The sequence below is a fragment of the Drosophila miranda genome, chromosome XR (genome assembly GCF_003369915.1).
Source record: "Drosophila miranda strain MSH22 chromosome XR, D.miranda_PacBio2.1, whole genome shotgun sequence".
Lineage (NCBI taxonomy): Eukaryota > Metazoa > Arthropoda > Insecta > Diptera > Drosophilidae > Drosophila > Drosophila miranda.
The window spans coordinates 23,397,646-23,418,149 of record NC_046674.1 but is presented as its reverse complement, the minus strand read 5'-3'; the positions used below and the strand labels follow the sequence as shown (position 1 = coordinate 23,418,149).

General features: G+C 49.6%; 4 protein-coding genes across 4 annotated transcripts; 1 reads left to right on the top strand and 3 right to left on the bottom strand.

The window, feature by feature from the left end:
- Positions 1–689: 689 nt before the first annotated feature.
- LOC108151002 (tuberin) lies at positions 690–11,050 on the top strand. Its single transcript, XM_017279352.2, has 15 exons — positions 690–882; positions 969–1,093; positions 1,160–1,411; positions 1,483–1,619; positions 1,686–1,860; positions 5,423–5,629; positions 5,693–5,837; positions 5,901–6,670; positions 6,726–7,332; positions 7,385–7,584; positions 7,644–7,900; positions 7,955–10,226; positions 10,292–10,462; positions 10,523–10,618; positions 10,688–11,050. Exons 1-15 carry the CDS (start codon positions 825–827, stop codon positions 10,805–10,807), a joined length of 5,592 nt encoding a protein of 1,863 aa, XP_017134841.1. The 5' UTR covers positions 690–824; the 3' UTR covers positions 10,808–11,050.
- Positions 2,628–3,763, bottom strand: LOC108151016. Its single transcript, XM_017279377.2, has 2 exons — positions 3,662–3,763; positions 2,628–3,593 (listed from the first exon to the last, which is right to left on the bottom strand). The coding sequence occupies exons 1-2, from the start codon at positions 3,666–3,668 to the stop codon at positions 2,671–2,673; spliced, it is 930 nt and encodes a 309-aa protein (XP_017134866.1). The 5' UTR covers positions 3,669–3,763; the 3' UTR covers positions 2,628–2,670.
- On the bottom strand, positions 3,940–5,290 carry LOC108151013 (ketohexokinase). Its single transcript, XM_017279374.2, has one exon. It carries the CDS (start codon positions 5,243–5,245, stop codon positions 4,121–4,123), a length of 1,125 nt encoding a protein of 374 aa, XP_017134863.1. The 5' UTR covers positions 5,246–5,290; the 3' UTR covers positions 3,940–4,120.
- On the bottom strand, positions 10,946–12,271 carry LOC108151015 (ketohexokinase). Its single transcript, XM_017279376.2, has one exon. It carries the CDS (start codon positions 12,086–12,088, stop codon positions 11,156–11,158), a length of 933 nt encoding a protein of 310 aa, XP_017134865.1. The 5' UTR covers positions 12,089–12,271; the 3' UTR covers positions 10,946–11,155.
- Between the last annotated feature and the right edge of the window lie 8,233 nt (positions 12,272–20,504).

Sequence of the window (20,504 nt, the reverse complement as noted above, 5' to 3'; positions counted from 1 at the left end):
AATTGAAAAACAAACGATGTTTGGAACTTTCTATAGTACAATTTAATGGATAGATGAAATTTGTGATTGAATTGATGATCATTATTATATTAGTACACACCTCATTCAATTGTTACCGTTTAATCAATGTAATCTGCTGATTGTCCAATAGGACAGATTGTTAATAAAAACCTATGAAAAAAAAGAAAAAATTATATACTGATATACCGCAAATATACCTTCATTCCGATTTCGACGTCAAAATGATCATACAAATATATAATATACCATAAATGATTTCCCAGGCTTAAAAGTAAACCTTTTTGTTCACAACAGTAGCAATGTTAAAAAATGTATGTATCAATATATTTCAATATTTTTTGTCCGATATGTGGAACTTTATATTCCTCCAATACAGTCTTCGTATCTTCGTCCTATCTTGTCTCCTTCAGCAAGTCTTTCAAAATCCAAGTATATTTTATACCCTTCCTTTAAGTTAATTAAAATTATGCAATAAAAACACCAAAATTATAATTCATTCAAAGAAGACCAAGATTCTATCTAAATTCCATTTATAGGCAACAACTATGCACATATCAACATATATAAAATAGAGTATTTAGTGTTACTGTGTGAAGTATATGTAGAAATATGAAAACATGCCCGTTTTTGCCGCCAGGTGCCTCCGTGACAATTTCATCCCTGTGTAGTTGTCATGTAGCATGCCGTGCAGCAGCAGCTGGTAGCTGTGTGCATAAATTTGTTATTAGAATTGCAGCGAAAAGAACAATAATTGTGCACGCAGCAAGTTGATTTACTGATCACCGCCCAGAGAACGATCAACCATGAGCTCCAACAACAAGTCAAAGTTCAAACTGTTTCTCAAACAGGTGACGCCGGCAGGTAACGAACCACTCCACTTGGTGGGAGGAGCACCCCCGTCGTGTTAACCTTCTTCTTTATTTGTATTAATGGTGCGTTTTGCACAGGCAATGCAGGGGAGACCAGACTGCGGCCATATGAGCGGGAGCTGCGTCCGGAACAACCCGTTGCACAGCGGTGCAAGATGCTCAAGGAGCTGGGCGACGCGCTGCACAACTTCAACTTGGATGAGGTATGTACTAGACAGACAATAGAGAGCGAAACCAATCCTCATGCTACCAATCCTCCGTCCCCACAGACTTCCATTACCAACCTATGGAATATCACAAATGATCTCATAGTGCCCAACAAGCCGGCTGAAACGCGACAGATTGCCCTGAGCTTCTACAAGCGACTCATCCACACACAGTACAAGAACCTTACTCTCATGCGGGAGAAGTTTTTTCTGGTCATACAGAACCACGAAGCCCGAGAGGACCTGCGGCATCTGCTAGAGCTGTTGGACACACTCACAGAAAACGGGAAGAATATCACAAACTTTGAAGAAAAGGTAAGGTGCTGCCCCAATGCACCATGTGCTCGGGGAACTTTAACTTAATTGCCATGTGTCTTTTTTGGCAGATTGGAAAATTTATGCTGCTGTGGATCCCAGCCATAACCGAGGATAATCTCCTGTGCCCCTACCTTGACATGCTGGTCAATCTTATCAAGTTTAACGCAGCCCATCTGGACAAAGACATTCTCGTTGGAATCGTACAGTGGGTGATCCAGTCAGATATATTCTCAGTATTTGCTACATGCTAAAGTCTTTATCGTCTGTCCAGGAATGCCTGCGAATTGAGCTGCACCCTCACCGACGTCGACATAGGCCTGCAGTGCCTTAACATTTTGGAGATGGTCATTGGCTACACTATATTCCCCAGCGAGGCGCTTCCACAGTGCATCATCACTTTGTGCCGAACCGTCGACTGTTCGCGATACTGCCAGTCCTCCTTCAAGGTGAGATTTTTCTGGATATATATGTATATAAGGATAAAACGAAATGTTTGTCTAAAAGATCGGGAATTTTGTGAGCCGCTGGTCTTGCCGCAGGCCTTAGTTTTATACCCGGGACTCAGTCAGTATATAGTATAGTATGTGTGAGTTAATGATATATTTAGCTTATAAAACATATTTTATACGTAAGCGCCGGAATTGGGATCATTGGTACATTGGTATTGGTATCTCTCTCTCTCTATCTCGCTCTCTGTGATTTGTATCACTTTTCGTAAAAGGGAACAAAAGGGGGAAGATCTTTCCGCGATCTCTTTGAATTTTGCTCGCAATTGTCATGAGAGATGGAAAAAACAGACAAAAATATAGAAACAACGACTGCCAATTGTGTTGTTATGTTACTTCTTGCACTTCGTTTATCCTCTTTCTACCTAATGACCTAATTATTATAATTTTAAAATATTATCTGATTCCATTTTTCCACTACTGTTTTTTATTCCGCTACTCTCTCTGTTTACCTCGCTTCCCTCCGCCCCAAAGGCACACCCACACCCGATCTGTTTGGCAGGCAAGAAGCTTTTTCAACCAAAAACGGAATATATTTGGCTGTCAGTCCGTAGAAGCGAAATAATCTCTTGGATTATAATATTTAGTGCAGGATAATCCCTACGATAATATAATTATTCCAATTGGAAAATTGAAGTCTATCTATGCCGTGTGCATTCCTCCGGCTTACATTGGCCATTTGTTACGTGTCGATAAGACGATGATGGTATGGAACTTCTAATCGTTTATTAATTAAGTATTTCATATATCTCAAAATGAAACGAACTTTGACGAGAACTTATCGTAGCTACCGAATACTTCCCGTTCCGGTGGTGGCGGTGGTTTCTTTGCTATTGCCGCCGCCTCTGTCTCCTCTTCAGGTTTCTTCTCGCTCTCGTGTCTCTGGCACTCTCTGGAGACGTCCAGAGTGCAGTAATGGTGTACCGTATCAAAGTACTGGCCCCTGGGACACCTCATCTCGAGGACTCGCCTGTCCGCACAGACATAGTAGCGGCCGCAGTCCCGGCTGTGGGGCGCCAGACGACTGCCTGTACTGATGCACTCGTCCAGGGCGAGCGCGTGGTCCGTCAGAGCCGGCGGCAGCGTGGGTTTCTCGAAACAGATGCCAGTCGTGTCGAGCAGACAGCTGCCCACGCTGCTCTCAAAGTATTGACCCGCTGGGCACTGAACGAGCACCGCCTCGCCGTCCTCGCAGCGGAAGTAGGTCTCGCAGTCGCTGGGATTCTCCACCGTGGCGTGGTCCGGGAGCAGACAGCTGCACTGGTGGGCTGCCGTCAGGGCCACTGGCAGACAGGCGCGCCGTCCGCTGTCGAAGTAGCTGCCACTAACGCAACGCGCCACTGAGTAGGCTCCGCCTGGGGTGCAGCGGCGATAGCGGGTGCAGTCGCTCTGTATGCGCTCCGCACTGGTGGTGGAGTTACAGGAGCTGGCCACGTCGCTGCATGCGCCGGGCACACAGATCCCCTGCTCGCTGTGGAAGCGATAGGAGGGGGGGCAGCTGAACTCCTGGTAGGGGTCTTCTACATCGCCAGTGCAGACATAGAACTTCCCGCAGTGGTGCTCATCGGGTAGCAGTCTCCAGACGGCCGAAAGCCGGCACACGGACGCGACGCTCGGGTCATGCGAAGCACTGGCAGATGCCGCCAGGAACAGCAGTATCAGCATTAAACGATCTGCAAGCAAATAAGCTCTGGTTTAGTAATCCTTTGATCGAATGTCTGTCTCCATTTGCCCCACTCACTTTCCATTTGAATTAGTATCTTGTTGCGCTTCGAATAGCGAATGCGGCACTGGTTTGACGACGGCTACCTTTTTATTTCCTCCACATCACATCATCATTTGGTGGCAATCGCTTCCGAGATTGCATTGACATTCGTTTATTAATGCTAATGAAAATTCCCTCAGTCAATATCTAGTTGGGTATTTGCAATGGAACTCCAGTCCCAGGCACCGTCTTATCAGAGAATTACACATTCTGCGCGACTTCTTATCGACAGCACCGACATGCTCCCAGATGGATGATTAACTAAACAACGATCAATGAATCAGTTTATTCTTCGAATCACTGCTACTCTTCAGCTGTTGGTGTTTTTCCAGCCAAACTCAAGGCCAAAACTCATGCTAAGAGGAACGATGCCTGATAACCCAGTTTGGTCATGACCTCAGGCTCAGCCGCTCTGCCGCTTAGTCGCTCAGGCGCTTATGCGTAGTAGCATCCGATGAGATCCTTAGGCATGCAGCGCAGACCATCGAATCCATCCTGTTGCACCTTGAAGACAGCCGCTCGAGTGCCGTACTCCAGGGCGTCGCGCAGCCGCAGTTTTGGCTCCAGCAACGCATAGATGACTGCTGCCGCGAACGTCTCGTTTTCACCGATCACGTCCACGATCTTTTGCGGCGTATGCGGGCCCACCTTGAAGAAGGTGTCGTCGGGCAGCAGGCAGCTGGCCCCCTCCGCATAGTTGTTGTAGATAATGGTGGGGACGTCCTGCGGTGGGGCTGGGCAGTGGCTTGGGTCCACGGGCGGAAAGCCCTGTGTGGGGTGGGGCGTCTTTCGGGGCTGATTCTTCTCCCATTCGGCACGCACTTGACGTAGTCCGTCACGTACGGCCCACACCGTCTCGTGTCCGTTCATGAAGGAATTCGCATGCTTCAGGTGCTTGCGGACAAACACATAGTCCACCAGGTCGGCCACCATCAGGCTGGGCTTCTTGAGGCTGGCCAGGTCGGCGGACAGGATGATTCTCTCCTCCGGGCAGCGCTCGTTGAAGTCGCGCACGGCCTGTACCATGCGCACCGTTTCCTTGGGACTGCGGGGCTCAAAGTGCACCCACGAAATCATCTGGTAGTCGACGGCACCAAGGAACTGCTGGAAGGTGAGCTCTTGTCGGCGATTCGAGTACTCCAGGATGGTGTGCGTTTCGCAGCCTCGAATCGTGATGATGCTGCGGTGCGTCGGCTGGTGGGCCGACATCGGACAGTGCGAGATGTCGATACCCATCGAGCGGAAGCTGGTCAACAGATCCTCGAACGCCCTGGCCCTGCTCAGTCGCCCAAGGAACTCGCACGCCGTTCCCAGGCGACGCAGAACGCTGCACATGTCCGATGCGCTACCGCCGCGTCGCCAGCATCCCTCGCTGGTGCGCTGATCCACGCCGGCCGTGGGATGAACATCGCACACCGTGACCAGGTCCAAGGTGCAGCTCCCCACCACGAGCACATGGCGTTGGGGCGGTGGCGGCGGTGGCGGCGGAGGTGGTGGCGGCTTTGGCAAGTAGCGCACCTTCTTAACCGTAATAAACTCCTTAACGACAATTTTTTTCATCTTTGGGGAATCGTTTTTTGAATTTTGGAATACAATCTCTGCCAAAAATATTATGGAAATGATTTTAAACACTCGGAAAGAATGAACCGCAAGAATATCATCCGTTTAGGTTGAAAGGATCTTAAAACGATGAAACATGATGGAGAATTCTTATTTTGTTATGCTTTCCATTTTCAGATAATGAAGAACCTGTTGGGCACCCAGCTGGGCTATCATTCCATGAAGATGATGTGCAGCATCCTCAACGATCGATCCCTCTACGACGATGCGCAGCTAGTGCGCGGAGCTGTCTTCCACCTGACGATGAACATCTTCGCCTCGAACATCATTTTCCAGGTCTCGTCGATGACGTATGCGACGAATGTCCTCACTGGATTCCTGCGTGTAAGGGCCCCTACTTGTGTATCCATGCGTACACATGTGTATGAGTATTTTGTGTTTTTCCAGGTACTGGATAGTCAGCAGGTGATCGTCACGTACGAGGTGATCCTCAGCGTGCGCATGGTGATTAACAAGGCGCGCCTGTCGGAGATCATATGGGACAGGATCTGCGACATCATGTCGGCGATTGTGAACAACATTGAGTATTACGGTAGGTATTACAAGCATTACAGGCAACGTTTATCAATGATTAATTGATGTCCCATCCACACAGAGGTCACCGGCATGAACAAGGATCGCCTACAGTATCTGCAGATAAGTTTCCACGAGAACATCGACTGCATCGAGAAGCTGCTGCAGCAGGATCGCTCTCAGATACTGGGCAATGTCGATCGCATCTACGATCTCATTGAGCGTGTGGCAGAGAGGCGGCCAGAAGCCTCTGTGCTGGCCCTAATCGAGTACCGATCGCGTCAGGTGACCGCCACACGACCGGAGTGGCTGCAGGTGCTGACCCACTTCGTCCGCCGCTACTACCGCATGGCCAATGTGAATGTTCGCATAAAGACGATCGAGTCGCTGGTGCGCATCATGGACCAGAACCGCCCCTGCTACGAGGAGGAGATACTCAACCGCGTAGTCCTCACCCATCTGGCACAGATCCACCAGGAGCCCAGTGTGCAGGTGCGCGTGGCAGTGGCGCGGGCCCTTTCCAACTTTGCTCTGCACTGCGACACCAAGCGCTGTGTGGATCTGCTGGACACTCTTGAGGCGCTCATTAACCGTCCCTTCGATCACATGCGTCATCTGGCAGCCGCTGATTCTGGGGCGCCTCTGCTGGAGGGGTTGGTGGCCATAAAGAATGAGTCGGAGGTGGCCGACATCATCGCTGCTGTCGATGGGCTGGTCAAGGTTTTTGCCATCAAGCTGCATCGCCTTCCGGCTGTGCATGCCATGAAGATATTCAACATTTTGCTGGAGCACCTTGAGCTGCACTACGATTATCCCAAGATCTTCGAGCAGACCAGTATTGTGCGGCTTAAAGTGAGTAAAGGAACTTCTTACCTTCCTTTTTATATAATTTTGCCTATCGCCATAGATATTCACTTGGATACTCAAAGCGCGTGCCAACGCCTCCTACCATATTGGCTATCCAGAGGGCAGCAATGAGGCGGTAAAGTTCAGCCATTATTTGGGCATTGACTCGCCGCTGCTGCCGCAGGCCCATGCCACTGCGATTTCGATACGACGCGTATGCAAGTTGATTGTGCGGTGCCTGGAGCAGGACACGGACTTTCAAGTGTTCGAGCTGGTCATCAAGGAGCTACCGAAAATGCTGCAGAACAAGGCACTCATCCAGGGCAATGACATCGAGGAGCTGGCCAACACCCTCTTCAAGATCAATTCAGTCAGCAACAACAAGTTCAAGCGCTCCACCGACGAATTTCATGCTCTGGTGCTGCCCGCCATCGCCTCGCTGGTGATCTACCACGAGTGCCTGCAGCCGCCTCAGCACTACAGCATCATCACGGCCCTCAATGCCCGCGTGCTCACTGGCATCGCCAGCGTTTGCATCAACACCATGACCATCCTGATACTGGAAATGCCAGAGTCGCTGATGCGGAAGCTGCCGGAGGTGCTGCTGCAGATGAGCAAGATGTCCGACACGAACACCCTGGCCATTCCAGTGCTGGAGTTTCTGTCGTGTAAGTAAATGGAATATCCAGAGGACTTTTACCCTCTATTTTGTTTGGCCAGTGCTGATCCACCTGTCGAAGCATCTCTTCACCAACTTCACGTCCATGCACAATATGTACGTGTTTGCCATCTCACTGCCGTACACGAAGCCGCATCGCTACGACCACTACACGGTGTCGCTGGCCCACCATGTCATAGCCGGGTGGTTCCTCAAGTGCAAGCTGGAGCTGCGCAAGAACTGCGTGAGCTACATCAAGAGTGTAAGTAGAGAGACCCAGACTTTGTAACCTGCTCTGGTTGATTGCGCCCTGTCCCACAGTCGATGCAGTCGAATGCCAAGATGCTGTCAAACGACATTGTCAACCTGAACTCCCTGAACGAGGACTCGTCCAGCCGCAAGCGCAGCACAAGTCTCACAGAGCGCGGCAGCCGGAAGAATGCCACGGCCCGAAATGACCCCGAGATGCGGCCACAGATGAACAACGGGCTGCGAAACTTCCACACGGAGCTGGCAGAGACCTGCTTCGATTTTCTCTCCCGTCACACTTTCTCGCCCTGTCCGTCGCCACCAAAGCGGTACGTATGAAAGCCTCTTAAGACCCTCTTTTTAACCCCTTTGCTTCGTTGCAGTCTGCCTGCAGCCGAGTTTTTGCTGAAGGATGGTGTCTCGCAGACCTGGCTTGTGGGCAACAACCTGGTGACCATTACCACTTCCGGCTGCCCATCTGCACCCACGCGCAGCGGCCTCTGCGAGCGGTGCGCGCATCTGGGCAAGGCCCCTAGCATCAGCCTCAATTCGAAGAGTCTGAGCGATGCAGCTGCACCGCTCTCCCCCGAGCGGGAGCGCCGCTACACGAAGGTGAGCCTGCAGCACAGCAGCGGCAACGAGTCGGCCGGTAGCACGGAGCTCACCTCTTCCTCCTCGTCCAATTCGGCGGCCACCAACCATCCGCACCGACAGATCTCCAACAGCTCGACAGCCTCGCTTGATGCACTCTCGCGTCGGGGTTCCAACCCCGAGGCACTGGGCGGAGGAGGGTTTGGCGACGGACCCCATACGGGAAGTAACACCTCGCTGCTGGGCAACTCCTTGTCGCAGTCTTCGGCCAGCATGAGTCCCGCGGGATCTGTTGTCCAGCAGCCGGTTTGTGTGCGTGCCTGCACCGGTTGGGCGGAGATCTTTATCCGGCGTCCGACTGGCAACATCTCGTGGATCACGCGCATCCAGAACCCCATCACCAACGACTGCTTCGGACAGGATCTGCCCTTCAACAATGTCGTGTCGCTCTTCCTGCCCACGGCCTACGGGGGCGTGTTTGGGCCGGACAGCACACTGCAGGACAACGCAGTGCAGGTACAGCCGCAACCGGAAGCAGATGCGGAACAGGAAACGGCAGAGCAACAACCCGTGAAACCACCCAGTCCCAGTCCGGCTGTAGCCGCACCCACAAGCGAGCTGCGGGCCAAGGCCCGCGCCCTACAGCGTCAGGAGGAGATTCATTCGGTTGGCGGCGTTGGCAGCGGTAATGGCAATGGAAACGGCAACGGTAGCGGTCCTTCGGGAACTGCAGCCATTCCCATACCACGTGTTACTGCACCTGGCAAGCGCGGCAAGGAGGCAGCTCTCTGCGGGAGTGTGAGCGATGGCGAGGCCGACGACGACTCGCTGGCGTTTGAAGATGCGCAGAGCCGGGCCCGAAATCCCGTGCGTCGAGTTAACTCCAGCCCAGAGATGAGCTCCAGCTGGCGGCAGGCGTTTCTGACCGCCAAACCGGCGCCGCTCTCTCAGGAGCCGGTTAAGACGGTGGATGAGCCGCAAAGCCAGCTTACGCTGAAGAAGAAGAGTGTTCAGTACAGCACCAAGGACATGCGCGTCAGCTGCGAGGCCATTCCGGAAGAGATAGCCGGCTCAACGCCTCCGCAGGTTGCCCAAGACCTGCAGCCAGAGAGCAGCACCTTACCGCCCAAACAGCATTCGGCGGATGACGTCAGCAGCCAGCATGCGTCGGCGGGAATCACCTTGCCCGCGGCTCCGGTATTGCAGGTATCGGCGGCCAAGCCTCCGTTGTCGCCGGCTCTAGCTCCACCTACGGCTACAACAGTGCCTGCCGTGAAACAGCCACCGCTGCTGGCAGCGACCAAGATCACGAGCTTCGGCGGTGCGTCTGGGCCTCCGCAGCAGCAGCAGGGTGTGGCCAAGTCCAGCAGCAGTGGCAGCAATGGAACGAATGTGGGCGCCACCTCGGAGTACGGAAACAATGGCAACGGAAACGGCGACATGATGCGGGGACGATCGAAAACCATCTCAACGGTGCGTGAGGTGATCAATGGCAAGGCACGTCCCCCGCCGGCCAGCAGCTTCCGCAACTTTGGACCCACCAAGCCGCCGATCAATGCCAAGCTGTGCATGAATCCCAGCTTTGTGTTCCTGCAGCTGTACAGCACGGGGTCACTGGGAGTCACGGAAATGCCACTGAAGCTGGGGCCCGAACACTCGAATGCCGTGACGCTGTTCGACCTCGTGCCGCCATTTGAGACGCACAAAATCGGCGTGCTGTATGTGGGCCAGGGACAGTGCAATAACGAGGTCGAGATCCTGCGCAACTCGCACGGCAGCACGCGCTATGTGGAGTTCCTGCGCAACATCGGCACCCTGGTCAGTCTGAAGGAGGCCGAGCAGAACAACCTGTTCATTGGGCTCGACAGGAACGGGTCCGATGGCAAGTTTGCTTATATCTGGAAGGATGACATTCTGCAGGTAACCTTTCACGTGGCCACGCTGATGCCCACCAAGCTGAAGGACGATCCCAACTGCAACGAGAAAAAGGGCCACATCGGCAACGATTTCGTGAAGATCATCTACAACGAGAGTGGCGAAGAGTATAACCTGAACACCATATCCGTAAGACCCAAGCGACTCCCACGCTCGTTAAAAATGTGGTCCACTAAATGAGTTCTCATTTCCAGGGCCAATTTAACTATGCCTGCGTGATTGTCGAACCCCTGGAGCTGAACTCCAATCGGGTCTATGTGAAGGCCCGCTCCGAGATATCAAAGTTTGTCTGCCATCCACAGCCGAGGATTGTGTCCGACCGCAGTGCTCCGCTGCTTGCCCGTCAAATGGCACTGCATGCCAATGTGAGTAGAGCCATTTAATGAACCATTTGGTTGCTAACTAATTCTTACGTTGTCCTTCAGCTTGCCTCGCTAGTCTACCAGAGTGTGCAAAAGCAGAACCCGTATGCCTCCAACTGGCTGGAACGACTGCGCACGATAAAGCGCCTGCGGGCCAAGGTAGGTTTCCCCTCCTTGTGGCATAACTAAGGAAAATGCACCCTAACAGAGACTTGTCTCCCTCCATAGCTCATCGAAGCCAACAACAGTCAGCAGCAAAGTGGTTCTTCGAGCGGCATTGGCATCAACTCCTCAGCGATCGGCTCGGACATGGACGACCAGCGAGCGGACTTCATAAAGTTCACATAGACAACTACTGGGCATTCGAATGGGAAGCGAGGCTCTAAGCTTGGGAGCAGTAACAATCATTCTGCCGTGCTCCCCACACATATTTCTGGATACCGGCAGTCGCATCTGATGATGCTAAAAACATATAATCATAATACATACACCCATACATACATATATTCGTAATGACTTTGACAAGTTTATAAAATTTGTGAAAATACAAAAGCTCTGCCATCCTTGAGGATGCAGCAAGAAACTTTCAACGAAAATAAGGCAGAGTTTCTGCAGAGCCACTTAGGAGTGGATTATGGAGACTTTCGATAGGAATATCTTTTAAAACCAAGCTGCTGGAGCTATTTCCCATTGTTTCTAGGCCAATCTAAGCTCTCCAATGTGATCATAGCCGAATTTGGTGATCTTGTGGCTGGCCACACGATTGGCAAAGTCCACAGCCTCCGCTAAATCCCACTTATGCACGTGGGTGCCATAAATGAAGCCAGCCATGAAGCTATCGCCCGCGCCCAGTGTGTCCACCACCTTTTGGGGCTTGTACGGGGGCAGCTCGTGGTAGTTGCCACTGGCATCCAGGTAGACTGCGCCTGCGCTACCCCAGGGACAGATGATCACCGGCGGTTTCAGTGTCCCCTGCAAAGACAGGTTGGCGGCAAGGGATTCGCAAGTGTCTTTTGGGCTCTTCCAGCCCTTCTGGCTGGCCAGTTCTTTGGAGAAGACCACATAGTCGCAGGGATAGCACAACTTCAGGTTCTGTTCGTACAGCGTCTCGAAGTCTAGGGATATGATAATGCGTTCCCCGCTGATGCAGTTGTGCTCTACAATGCTCTGCATCATCCTGGAGGTCTCTGCGACATTGCGAGCCTCAAAGTGGACCCATCCATATCGCGTTAGGTCGATCTTCTTGAAGTCCTCCCAGGTGACTTGCGGATAGTTCTTGTTGCAGTGGATGATGGTGCGCGTGCCGGAGTCCTGGGCAAGTATCACCGATGAGAACGGCGGGTCCTTGTCCGTTTGCGGACAGTGGCTCGTGCCGATGTTCCTCCGCCGCAAATCCTCCAGCAGCACTCGAAACGCATCCGATCTGCTCAGCATTCCAAAGAAGTCAACCTTCGACCCTAGCACGCCCAAGACAGTGCTCACATTGGAGGCGTTGCCGCCTCGCTGCACGAAACCGTCCAGGCAGCGTCGATCGGTGTCCTCCTTGGGGTAGCTGCTGGTGATCGTCACAAAATCGATGACCGTGCAGCCCACGCATAACACGGGCTTGCCGAGCGTCTCCTCGGTCATTACAACACAGATCTTTTCCGGTCGGTCACTTACGCGATTATCGGGTGTGTTCTTCTGGGCTTACAGTCTTCTATAGCTCTATTTTCCACTCAATCTAATCAGAATCTACGTGTGTTCGCTGTGAGGGCATACATTGCACCATTTTCTACTTGTATTTACTGTCGATCGTTTTTTACAGCTGTTTTGATACTCTGCCAAGGGTATTACGAATATGTTTAGACCTCATAGTATATACATATACAGAATTACTCCACGACAGATAGCTGATCCGCCGAAAGAGTAACTAAAGCTTCGACCACTCAGCAAATTTTGTTCCCTCGATTGCTTATCGAGCGGAGAGAGCAATTCAGCCGCTGATCGCGCTCCTACGTTTCCCTCAGTATTTATTTCTCTTAGAAGTGTGCTCTTAACTGCTGTACGATTTGCTTTGTATACGGAACGGAACTCGTACGATAGATTGTGCTGCCTGAAAACAGAAACTGAAAGAGTATTCAATGTTTCGACCCTTCGATTAAGTAGACTGCACTCAATTGGTCGCGTCGCTCCAATTGCATATCATTAAAGGACGACCATAAACATTAAGCCAGACCGCTATTATTGAATTAACATAAGTATGTAATGCCGATTGATTCATGCTGTATATGAATGTAAATTGATTGGTTTCATTCCATTTGCTCAATGCCTCACGCGGATGTCGAGATGTGTACATTTGTATGTGAATGTGGCAGGAAGCTTCCAAGGAATGTTCGTTCAGCGGATGACCCCCCAAAAAAAGATTGTATGTCGAATTTTTATTGACTGGCATTTGGGAATTATGATAATTTGCATAACATGATTTCGTTACGCCCCGCGCAAAAGTCGGTCGTGTCTGCATCATGATGGGGCCGAAATAAACGAATTCCGCACCGCAAATACCATGACTAGACAGACACATGGGGCTACCATGGGGCGCTACCACGACAATAAGCTCAGCAAAACTTTGCTTTAACGAACAAGCAGCGAACAAAGTTCAAACATTTTCCCCGCTTGCCTGCGTTTGAGGTGTGTACAAATTCATTAAATGGATTACACTGCAGTAATTACATACACATGCACGAGGAATACCTACATACGTACAGATTAACATTAATTAATACAAAACGTCTGTTTTTGCAGTCCTCTATGGCTGGGGAGTGGATAGGGAACCATTCTACCACTTTCTATCGTTTCCGTTCTGGCTACAAGTTTAAAGCTGTTCCAGTAAAAGCTGCACAAAGGCTATCCTTTTCTGAGGCATAAGCATAATTTGCACATGGTTCCGAAATGAGGAATTCCACAGATCCTTGTGCCCTCGAAATGTCGCTACTCAAATAAAGTTCTTTAATTAAAGTGTCTGGAGTGGGAGGCGAGACAGCCGGGCGGGCTTCAAGCCGCACAAACAAACTTTTAAAGCGGGTTAGACGGTCCTCCTCCGACTTGGCTTACTGTGCGCCTCTCCCATAAATCGATAGCTCGACATTTGCTTGCCTCCGTGGCCGCGTGGTCTGTCGCGGCGACACTTTCTTGAGGTACCATTTTGCGGCGTGGAATTATGCCTTAAAGTGTCAATCACTGGTAAATGCTCTTAATAGGCATTTATTTTTGCCATTTTAATTACCCCGTCCCTTAATGCCACGGGGACTGAGCTTGGTGTTTGGCTCCCCCCGCCCTGCCAACGGACAACCGACAACCGACAACCGACAACGGACTGATGAAAACGACTGATGATGGCATAATTACTTTCTCGCGAGAAGAACTCATTTCCGACAGAATTATTTATGTAGAAATATGGGTCGCGTCGCTCCTGGAATATTAGCCCAGAAGGTGTTTACAGCCGATTCTATGATTTAGTGGCACACCTACGTGATTTGCCAAGTTAAACCAGCACACAGCAAAAAGAATAAGTTGTAATATTGCTGACATCTTCAGAACTTCGATTGTGCGGGGATTTCTCCACTGTGGTACAGTGGTCTAATCGACGCAGAATCAGTATAAAAGCGGGCCAACATTTACTCAAAAGAAGGATGATAAAATCGATGTAAATTGTTCTACAGTTCTTAGTGATTTCTCTGATTATTTCTGCCTTAGGCAAGACGTGCCAGACAGTGTTCACTGTATGGCCGAGTGGGATTATCGCGTGCGTGCCAGTCTTGCTTAACGAATTCAACATTTTGCATCGAACGGCACACACTCCCAATGCCCTGATGGCCCCAAGCAACAGTTAACACAAACTGGCCAATGGTAATAGCACACTGGAGAGCGCCCCGACCCCAACTCCAGACCAAACGCCAGGTAAGGGTCAGCGTCAGCCCCAGCCTTCCCAGGATCTGGCAATAAAAGTGCTGCTGTTTAATGCAGAACTGTGTACGTGAGACTGGGGCTTGAAATTCGAGGCTGGTTTGTTTAGCTCTTAACTGCAGTTTCAAGCCTTTGGATGCGATGGGTAGGCTCTCGAAATCATTCGGTTTTCAAACAGCCCTATGTGCAACCCACCTGAATACGTAGGCTGTTTTTTATATTCTTAGCCTATATAGGACTAATCGATTGGTAGGACTATCAGGAACAGACATGCCACTCTTAGATCGGCTAATATAAGTCCGATGTATAGCGTAGATATTTTTATGATCTCTATAGAATAGTGTTTAAAATCCACTTTCCAGGTTTTGGAGCTAAAAGAGAGTCCATGGCATGGAAAAACTTGTTTCCTCTGATTGTAATATTTGGATTATACGCTTAGTATTTTTGTTTAATAAATTGTCCTGCCCACGTTGCATATTTGTAGTGTCTGGCATAAGTACTCGTACTGCTCCAAGAGTAAATGTTTTATGATAATCAAAATATGATGAACAATACTCGTACATATTGGAGTGCGTGCATATGTATGAGTACTCGTATGTTTGCACATACAATCGTGGTGTGCAATCAGGTTAATGTATTCAAAACGAGCGTCGCGTCGTATGCACACACAGCCCATAAATAATATCCCTCGCACCGTTAGTCAATTCCCCAGCCTTTGCGAATGCCAACAGTCGCCTCAAGTGGCCGCCACTGACAGATGTACAAATACGAGTGCACAACGGGATTGTATCTCTATAAAAATGGAGCCCCAAGGCTTGGAGCGTGGGATGGAAATGGAAATGAGCTCTGCATATGAGAAATCTGTTCAACTGAATCGTGACCCAGAGAGTACTTAACAACGACAGATAACTCAATTGAAAGTAACTGATTCGATTCCAGCTTTCTTCGGTTCGGTAATCTCCTGCTATGCTATCGAAAGTAATTTTGTTTGGGGAAAATCAAAGCAAGCGTATCAGTATTTTTTAAAGACCTATGTATGTACAATGTACAGACAATATAGCTCGGATTTCAGGAAACTTTGTTGCTCGATTATCCGCTCTCCTCTTTGATTTGAAACAAATTGATTTTATGCTGGGAATAATTGATTTTACAGATACTTCTTAGTCGAACACTGGCTTTGCTTTACCTTTCTAAGACCTGAATTAATGGTCCTTTCTGCAAACGGCCATTTTCTGAACGGAAATTAACTCCCATTTTTATCATCGATTGATAAATGGTGTCGCTGTTTGGAAACTCTTCTTAAAGATAATTAAATATGCATATATATAATTCATCATTTTCTATGTCGATACACAATCGGATTTCGTAAAGCTTTAAACTCTTGGAATCCTTCTCTGCTACTCCTCTGGATTGGCGAGTATCTCTCGTATCCCTCGTGTGTGCGCGATGTGTCAGTATCAGTATTGGGAGGCATATAGTAAATTCTCATGGCATAAATTAGGGAAATAAATTATATTTATCAATGAAACTCATAAATAATATTTCCTGCCGCCTCTGACAGCACACCTTGCTGACGTCGCTCCTTTGGCATGGATATGGCCGTGGCCCCCCCCCATTGGGTGTGAGTGTTTGTGCGGCGCTGTGTCTGTGTCTGTGTCGTATAGCTCACAAAGCATCAATCAAAAGTATTAAATACAATTATAATTGTCTGTCACCGTATCGAGATGAAAAGCCTGCCGCCACCGAGGATTTTCCGCTTGCTGCGACACATCTCCAGGGATGGAGCTGGATGCCTTTAAGACCTCGACTCCGTTCCAGTTGAAGTGTCGACTGTCATATGTGTGTATTCGACGGAGCAGTGGATTTATGACGCTGTCTCATTAAATTTTGATAGCAACACCCAATATGTTGCTATAGTTTAACATTGTAACATTGTGGCAAGGGTTTCCTTTGGAGATCTGGTCGAGGCAGGTGCATCTCTTGCACTGGATTAATTTTGTTCTTCGTTTTGGGTGCGCTTTTAGGAGTCTTGCATTCAGAACATGCCGAGAATGGCTGCACACTTAGGAGCAGAGACGACCGCAAGGCTTGAGAAAATAAAATGTTTAACTTCCGGATGCACAGTCCGTTGAGTTTCCGAGTAAGGCGCCCAAAAGTATGCAAGGAATACCATGCAGATTCTTCATGCTTCCGGCACTTGACTGCATGCGAAAGGTCTGCCCCTGCCCCTGCCCCTGCCCCTCCTGGGCCATCTGTGCGCGTGGGCACCCTGGGCCATCTGCCTCCAGCATGAAAAGCGGGTGCGAGTGCAGCTGAAAGTGAAGCGCAATTTCCGGCGTCTCTGCCAGAAGCAGCCTCCATTCTCCATCCTCCATCCTCCATTCTCCATCCTCATTCTGTCTAATTTCTCTTTCACTCGTAACTGGGGAACAACAGCCGGGGAAATGAAAACATATTGCTGCTGCTGCGAACGAGCGGGGCGGGGCGGTGCGTGGCGGGCAGCCATTGTCGAACCTTCATCGGTAATTGGGCACGGACAGTCGAGCGAACAATCGAACTACGGGCAAACAATACTCGTAAACACTCAATGCATTGGCTCGAGTTTAATGACACTTTGCATCGGTGACGATGACTCCTCTCGACTCGGACAGCAATTGGAAATTAAACAAAGCCGGCGACCGACCCGAAGGGGACTCCGAATTCCCACACCCAGCCAAGGAGGGGGCCGCAGGAATACCGCTACCAGGATGGGATGGGCAATCGAGGGATGCGGCTCCGACCGGCATGTTGGATCGAATGCCGGCCACAAGGTGTCCACATAATAATTTATAATGGTCGGACGGCCATACAGGGCCCGGAGAGAAAGAAAGTGGCGTGAAAAAATACACGATAATAGCGCCAGACGGCTGCAGTGCCATTTCTCAAACTCAAGCACCGGACCGAACGACCGAGTCGAGGACACTTGGCCCACAGCCAGGCCCATGAGTCAGTACCAGTCCCAGTCACAGTCCCAGTCGCACTCACGTCCATGGACGACGACAGTTCGTAGGTGAGTGACCAGCTCTTGTTTACAAGCCACAGTCACTTGGGAAACTCTGGTTAGCCATACGGATGGTCGGCGAAGGGGAAAGCTACCGGAAAGGAATCGATACCGCAATGCCCTGGCCATACGATATGGATATCAAGCATTTGGTTCGTTACACGCTTAAAGAGAGCCAGATTTCTGTCTACGAAACATTTTACAAGCAGTACTGGTGCTTGGCGGAAACCCTAGGAGATAGCTACCTATGAGACCTCTATAACTACAGAGTATCTATTTTAAATCTGTTGCATATAGCCTTCTATAGGGCTATCCTGAATTACCGCTGTGGTCGCTCTGTGGAAATGCCACCCCCCAACAGTATCATTTGAACATACGTTACCATTTACATCGATTCAATCGGCTACAATTCCTCTCCTCCGCTGCTATATCCTTCGAGTACGAGAATGATATGCTTCGAATGCAGTGAAGCAAGGAGCCAGAGCCAGAGCCAGAAGCATAGGCAGAGCCAGAGGCAGAGGCAGAGTCAGAGGGAGTCCTCCCATTTATAGTCCAAGCGAAGTGCCTATCGATACCATCCGCGTGGAATGGATGCCGAGTGCCGAGTGCAGCGGGAAGGAGGCAGTCCTTGTTCCTGTCGTGGCTGAAATTTATTGCGGTGCTATTGATATTTTAAAGAATTGCTCCGTGACACAAATAAAACACTTTTCAGTGGATACTCGTACGAAAACATGTATTGGCAGCTTTCGATGCTTGTTTATTCGATGTGTTTTTTCTGCTTTGGGAATTGAACCACTTTTCAACCGTGCAACTGACCTTGTTTGTGTGTTTTTGGTTGTTTGAAGGTTTCGAATATACAGAGTAAAATGGAATGTTCATTGGTTCTTAAACATCGGCACAGGATTGATTGCATTTGCAGCCATGTCGTTGAGTAATTGAAAGATCCAATCAGGCGGTAGCGGCTAATGACACAACAATCTCATGACATATTGCTCGTACACAATCAGAAAAGGATCTCTGCTTTAAATGTCATCCAGTCTCCGTTCAGTAAAATCCTCTTGAAGCCTCCCTCCTGCCAGCCTTTTCAGTGGCACGCTTTTAAAGTCTTTACTTCGAGATGTGCGTGCCACACACAGAGAGGAGCAGCGGGCCCCTGCTCGGGGCTCATTATTTCCCCAAGTAATATGCTAAAATGACTCGAACACACAGGCGACACACAGCAGACGTCTGGCTGTCGCTAAAGCGCTGGGCTGGGAAATGTTTTTAATTGAAAAGAACTTGCGAGGCGTGCCGGCGCAAGGTGGGTTGACTGCAGGAGAACCCACTCTCCACTCTCTTTACTCTCCACCCGCCTGCAGGAGGGCTAACACGGTTTCGTCACTTGTTCCAAGGGAATGAGGGAGCGATGGTTGGGATCCGGGCTGCTGCTGTCCCCCGGCATGGGCTGCTGCAAGCGGCGGCAACGGGCTCTTAAAGCTCCACCTGGAATATGGCTAATTTCCATTTCAATGCCGCTTTGTTGAACCAAAATCTACTCGTACTGTAGAGGTTGATAAGTTAAGTTGTAAATTCGAACTGTTTTATTTTCGAAACGTATGCACTATGCAAAGGAAACTATAACGTACTTAAAACGTAAGACCAACCCCAAGAAAAGTACAGATGTGCGGCACTTGCACCTAATGCGTGCATACCACATGTGCTATATGGTTTTATGGTCGAACCGCTCGTAAACCCAGGTGTCCTCTTTCTCAAGTGGCCTCCTTTTAGTTTACTGTACTGTTTGTGGGGTGGCCTGTGTCGGTTCCTGTTCAGGTTCATAAACACGTACATTTTCGCTTTTGTGACCTTATAAAAATCATTCATCAAAACACATTGCAACTTGCCCAATCTGATGTTGAAAAGAACCCCAGAGCAGACGAGTAGTTTAAAAAAATGATTTCAAGAACCAGTTGGTGTTTATACGCTCAAACACACAAACCATTCAAACATTATGGTGTCCGCTTATAGGATGTCCTTTCATTCGTATTCTTGTAATTATTTTACCTGTAACCCAAGGCCAACTTTCACGCGTCACTGTGCTCCCAAGCACTGCATTCAAACGGCAATGGCAATATCTAGCTTACACGATTACACTTGGTCCTGCAAATGGATGCACTCGGCGGGCGGATGTGGATGCCTGGGCGGCCATTGAATTCTCCATGGCCCGGTGCTATTTGAAATTCGAGAGCGAGCTCGTTAAGTGCGTATTTTTATGACGCCATTATGATGTCTAAATATACGAGTAACAGACGCAGCCGCGTATCCGCGTATCCGCGCATCCGAGGCAAGCTGCCTGACTAACATCAGCCATAACAATTCTATGGCGGAATCAAGACATTTATCATAATGTTTCCTGAGCACAGCGGGTCGGGTCGGGTCGGGTCGGGTCGGGTCGGGTCGGGTCGGGTGGGACCGGGGCGTACAAATAATCCTCTCGGATGTTGCAAGCATCGTCTGCTTCTGAGTGTACTCGTTCCGGTTTGCCGTTGCCCGCTCCTCCGTTGCCAGCTAAGGAATATAAGAAACTTAATTTGCATCCACAGCTTGCACGACGGAGGGCATTAGGTTCTCCTCCCCCCAAGAGTATGCCTGACCAGAGTGCGCTGCTCGTTTAGTTTCAACTTAAACAATATTAAACTCTCCGAATCTGTTGGCTAACTGCGATGCCAATTAGTAATCGCTCATTGAATGACAACGACGGTCCCGGATGAGGACCCTTCATTTATCAAACTGCATCCCTGCCCTGCCCTGTCCTGTCCTGCCCTGCCCCACCGTCTGGCTGCTTGCAGCTGTGGACAAACTTTTTAATGGAAAAATAAGCACTGTTGTCCAATCCAGTTGGCTCTAGCATGTATTCCAGCTCAGATTTTGTACGTACGTGGCAACTTTTTCATAGTAATTGCCTTTAAATTGCAAGCATTCATCTTGACAATGTGCATTGATGTCGGCAGGGCATTTTCAATAATTTGTAAGATATTCGATTGTTGAGATATTGTTGCACTCCAAATTCAAGGAAAAGTT

Coding starts and splice junctions, on each gene's coding strand:
- LOC108151002 (XM_017279352.2), top strand. CDS start 825: ATGAGCTCCAACAACAAGTCAAAGTTCAAACTGTTTCTCAAACAGGTG. Junction 1,094..1,159: donor ACAACTTCAACTTGGATGAG/GTATGTACTAGA, acceptor CCGTCCCCACAG/ACTTCCATTACCAACCTATG. Junction 10,463..10,522: donor AAATGGCACTGCATGCCAAT/GTGAGTAGAGCC, acceptor GTTGTCCTTCAG/CTTGCCTCGCTAGTCTACCA.
- LOC108151013 (XM_017279374.2), bottom strand. CDS start 5,245: ATGAAAAAAATTGTCGTTAAGGAGTTTATTACGGTTAAGAAGGTGCGC.
- LOC108151015 (XM_017279376.2), bottom strand. CDS start 12,088: ATGACCGAGGAGACGCTCGGCAAGCCCGTGTTATGCGTGGGCTGCACG.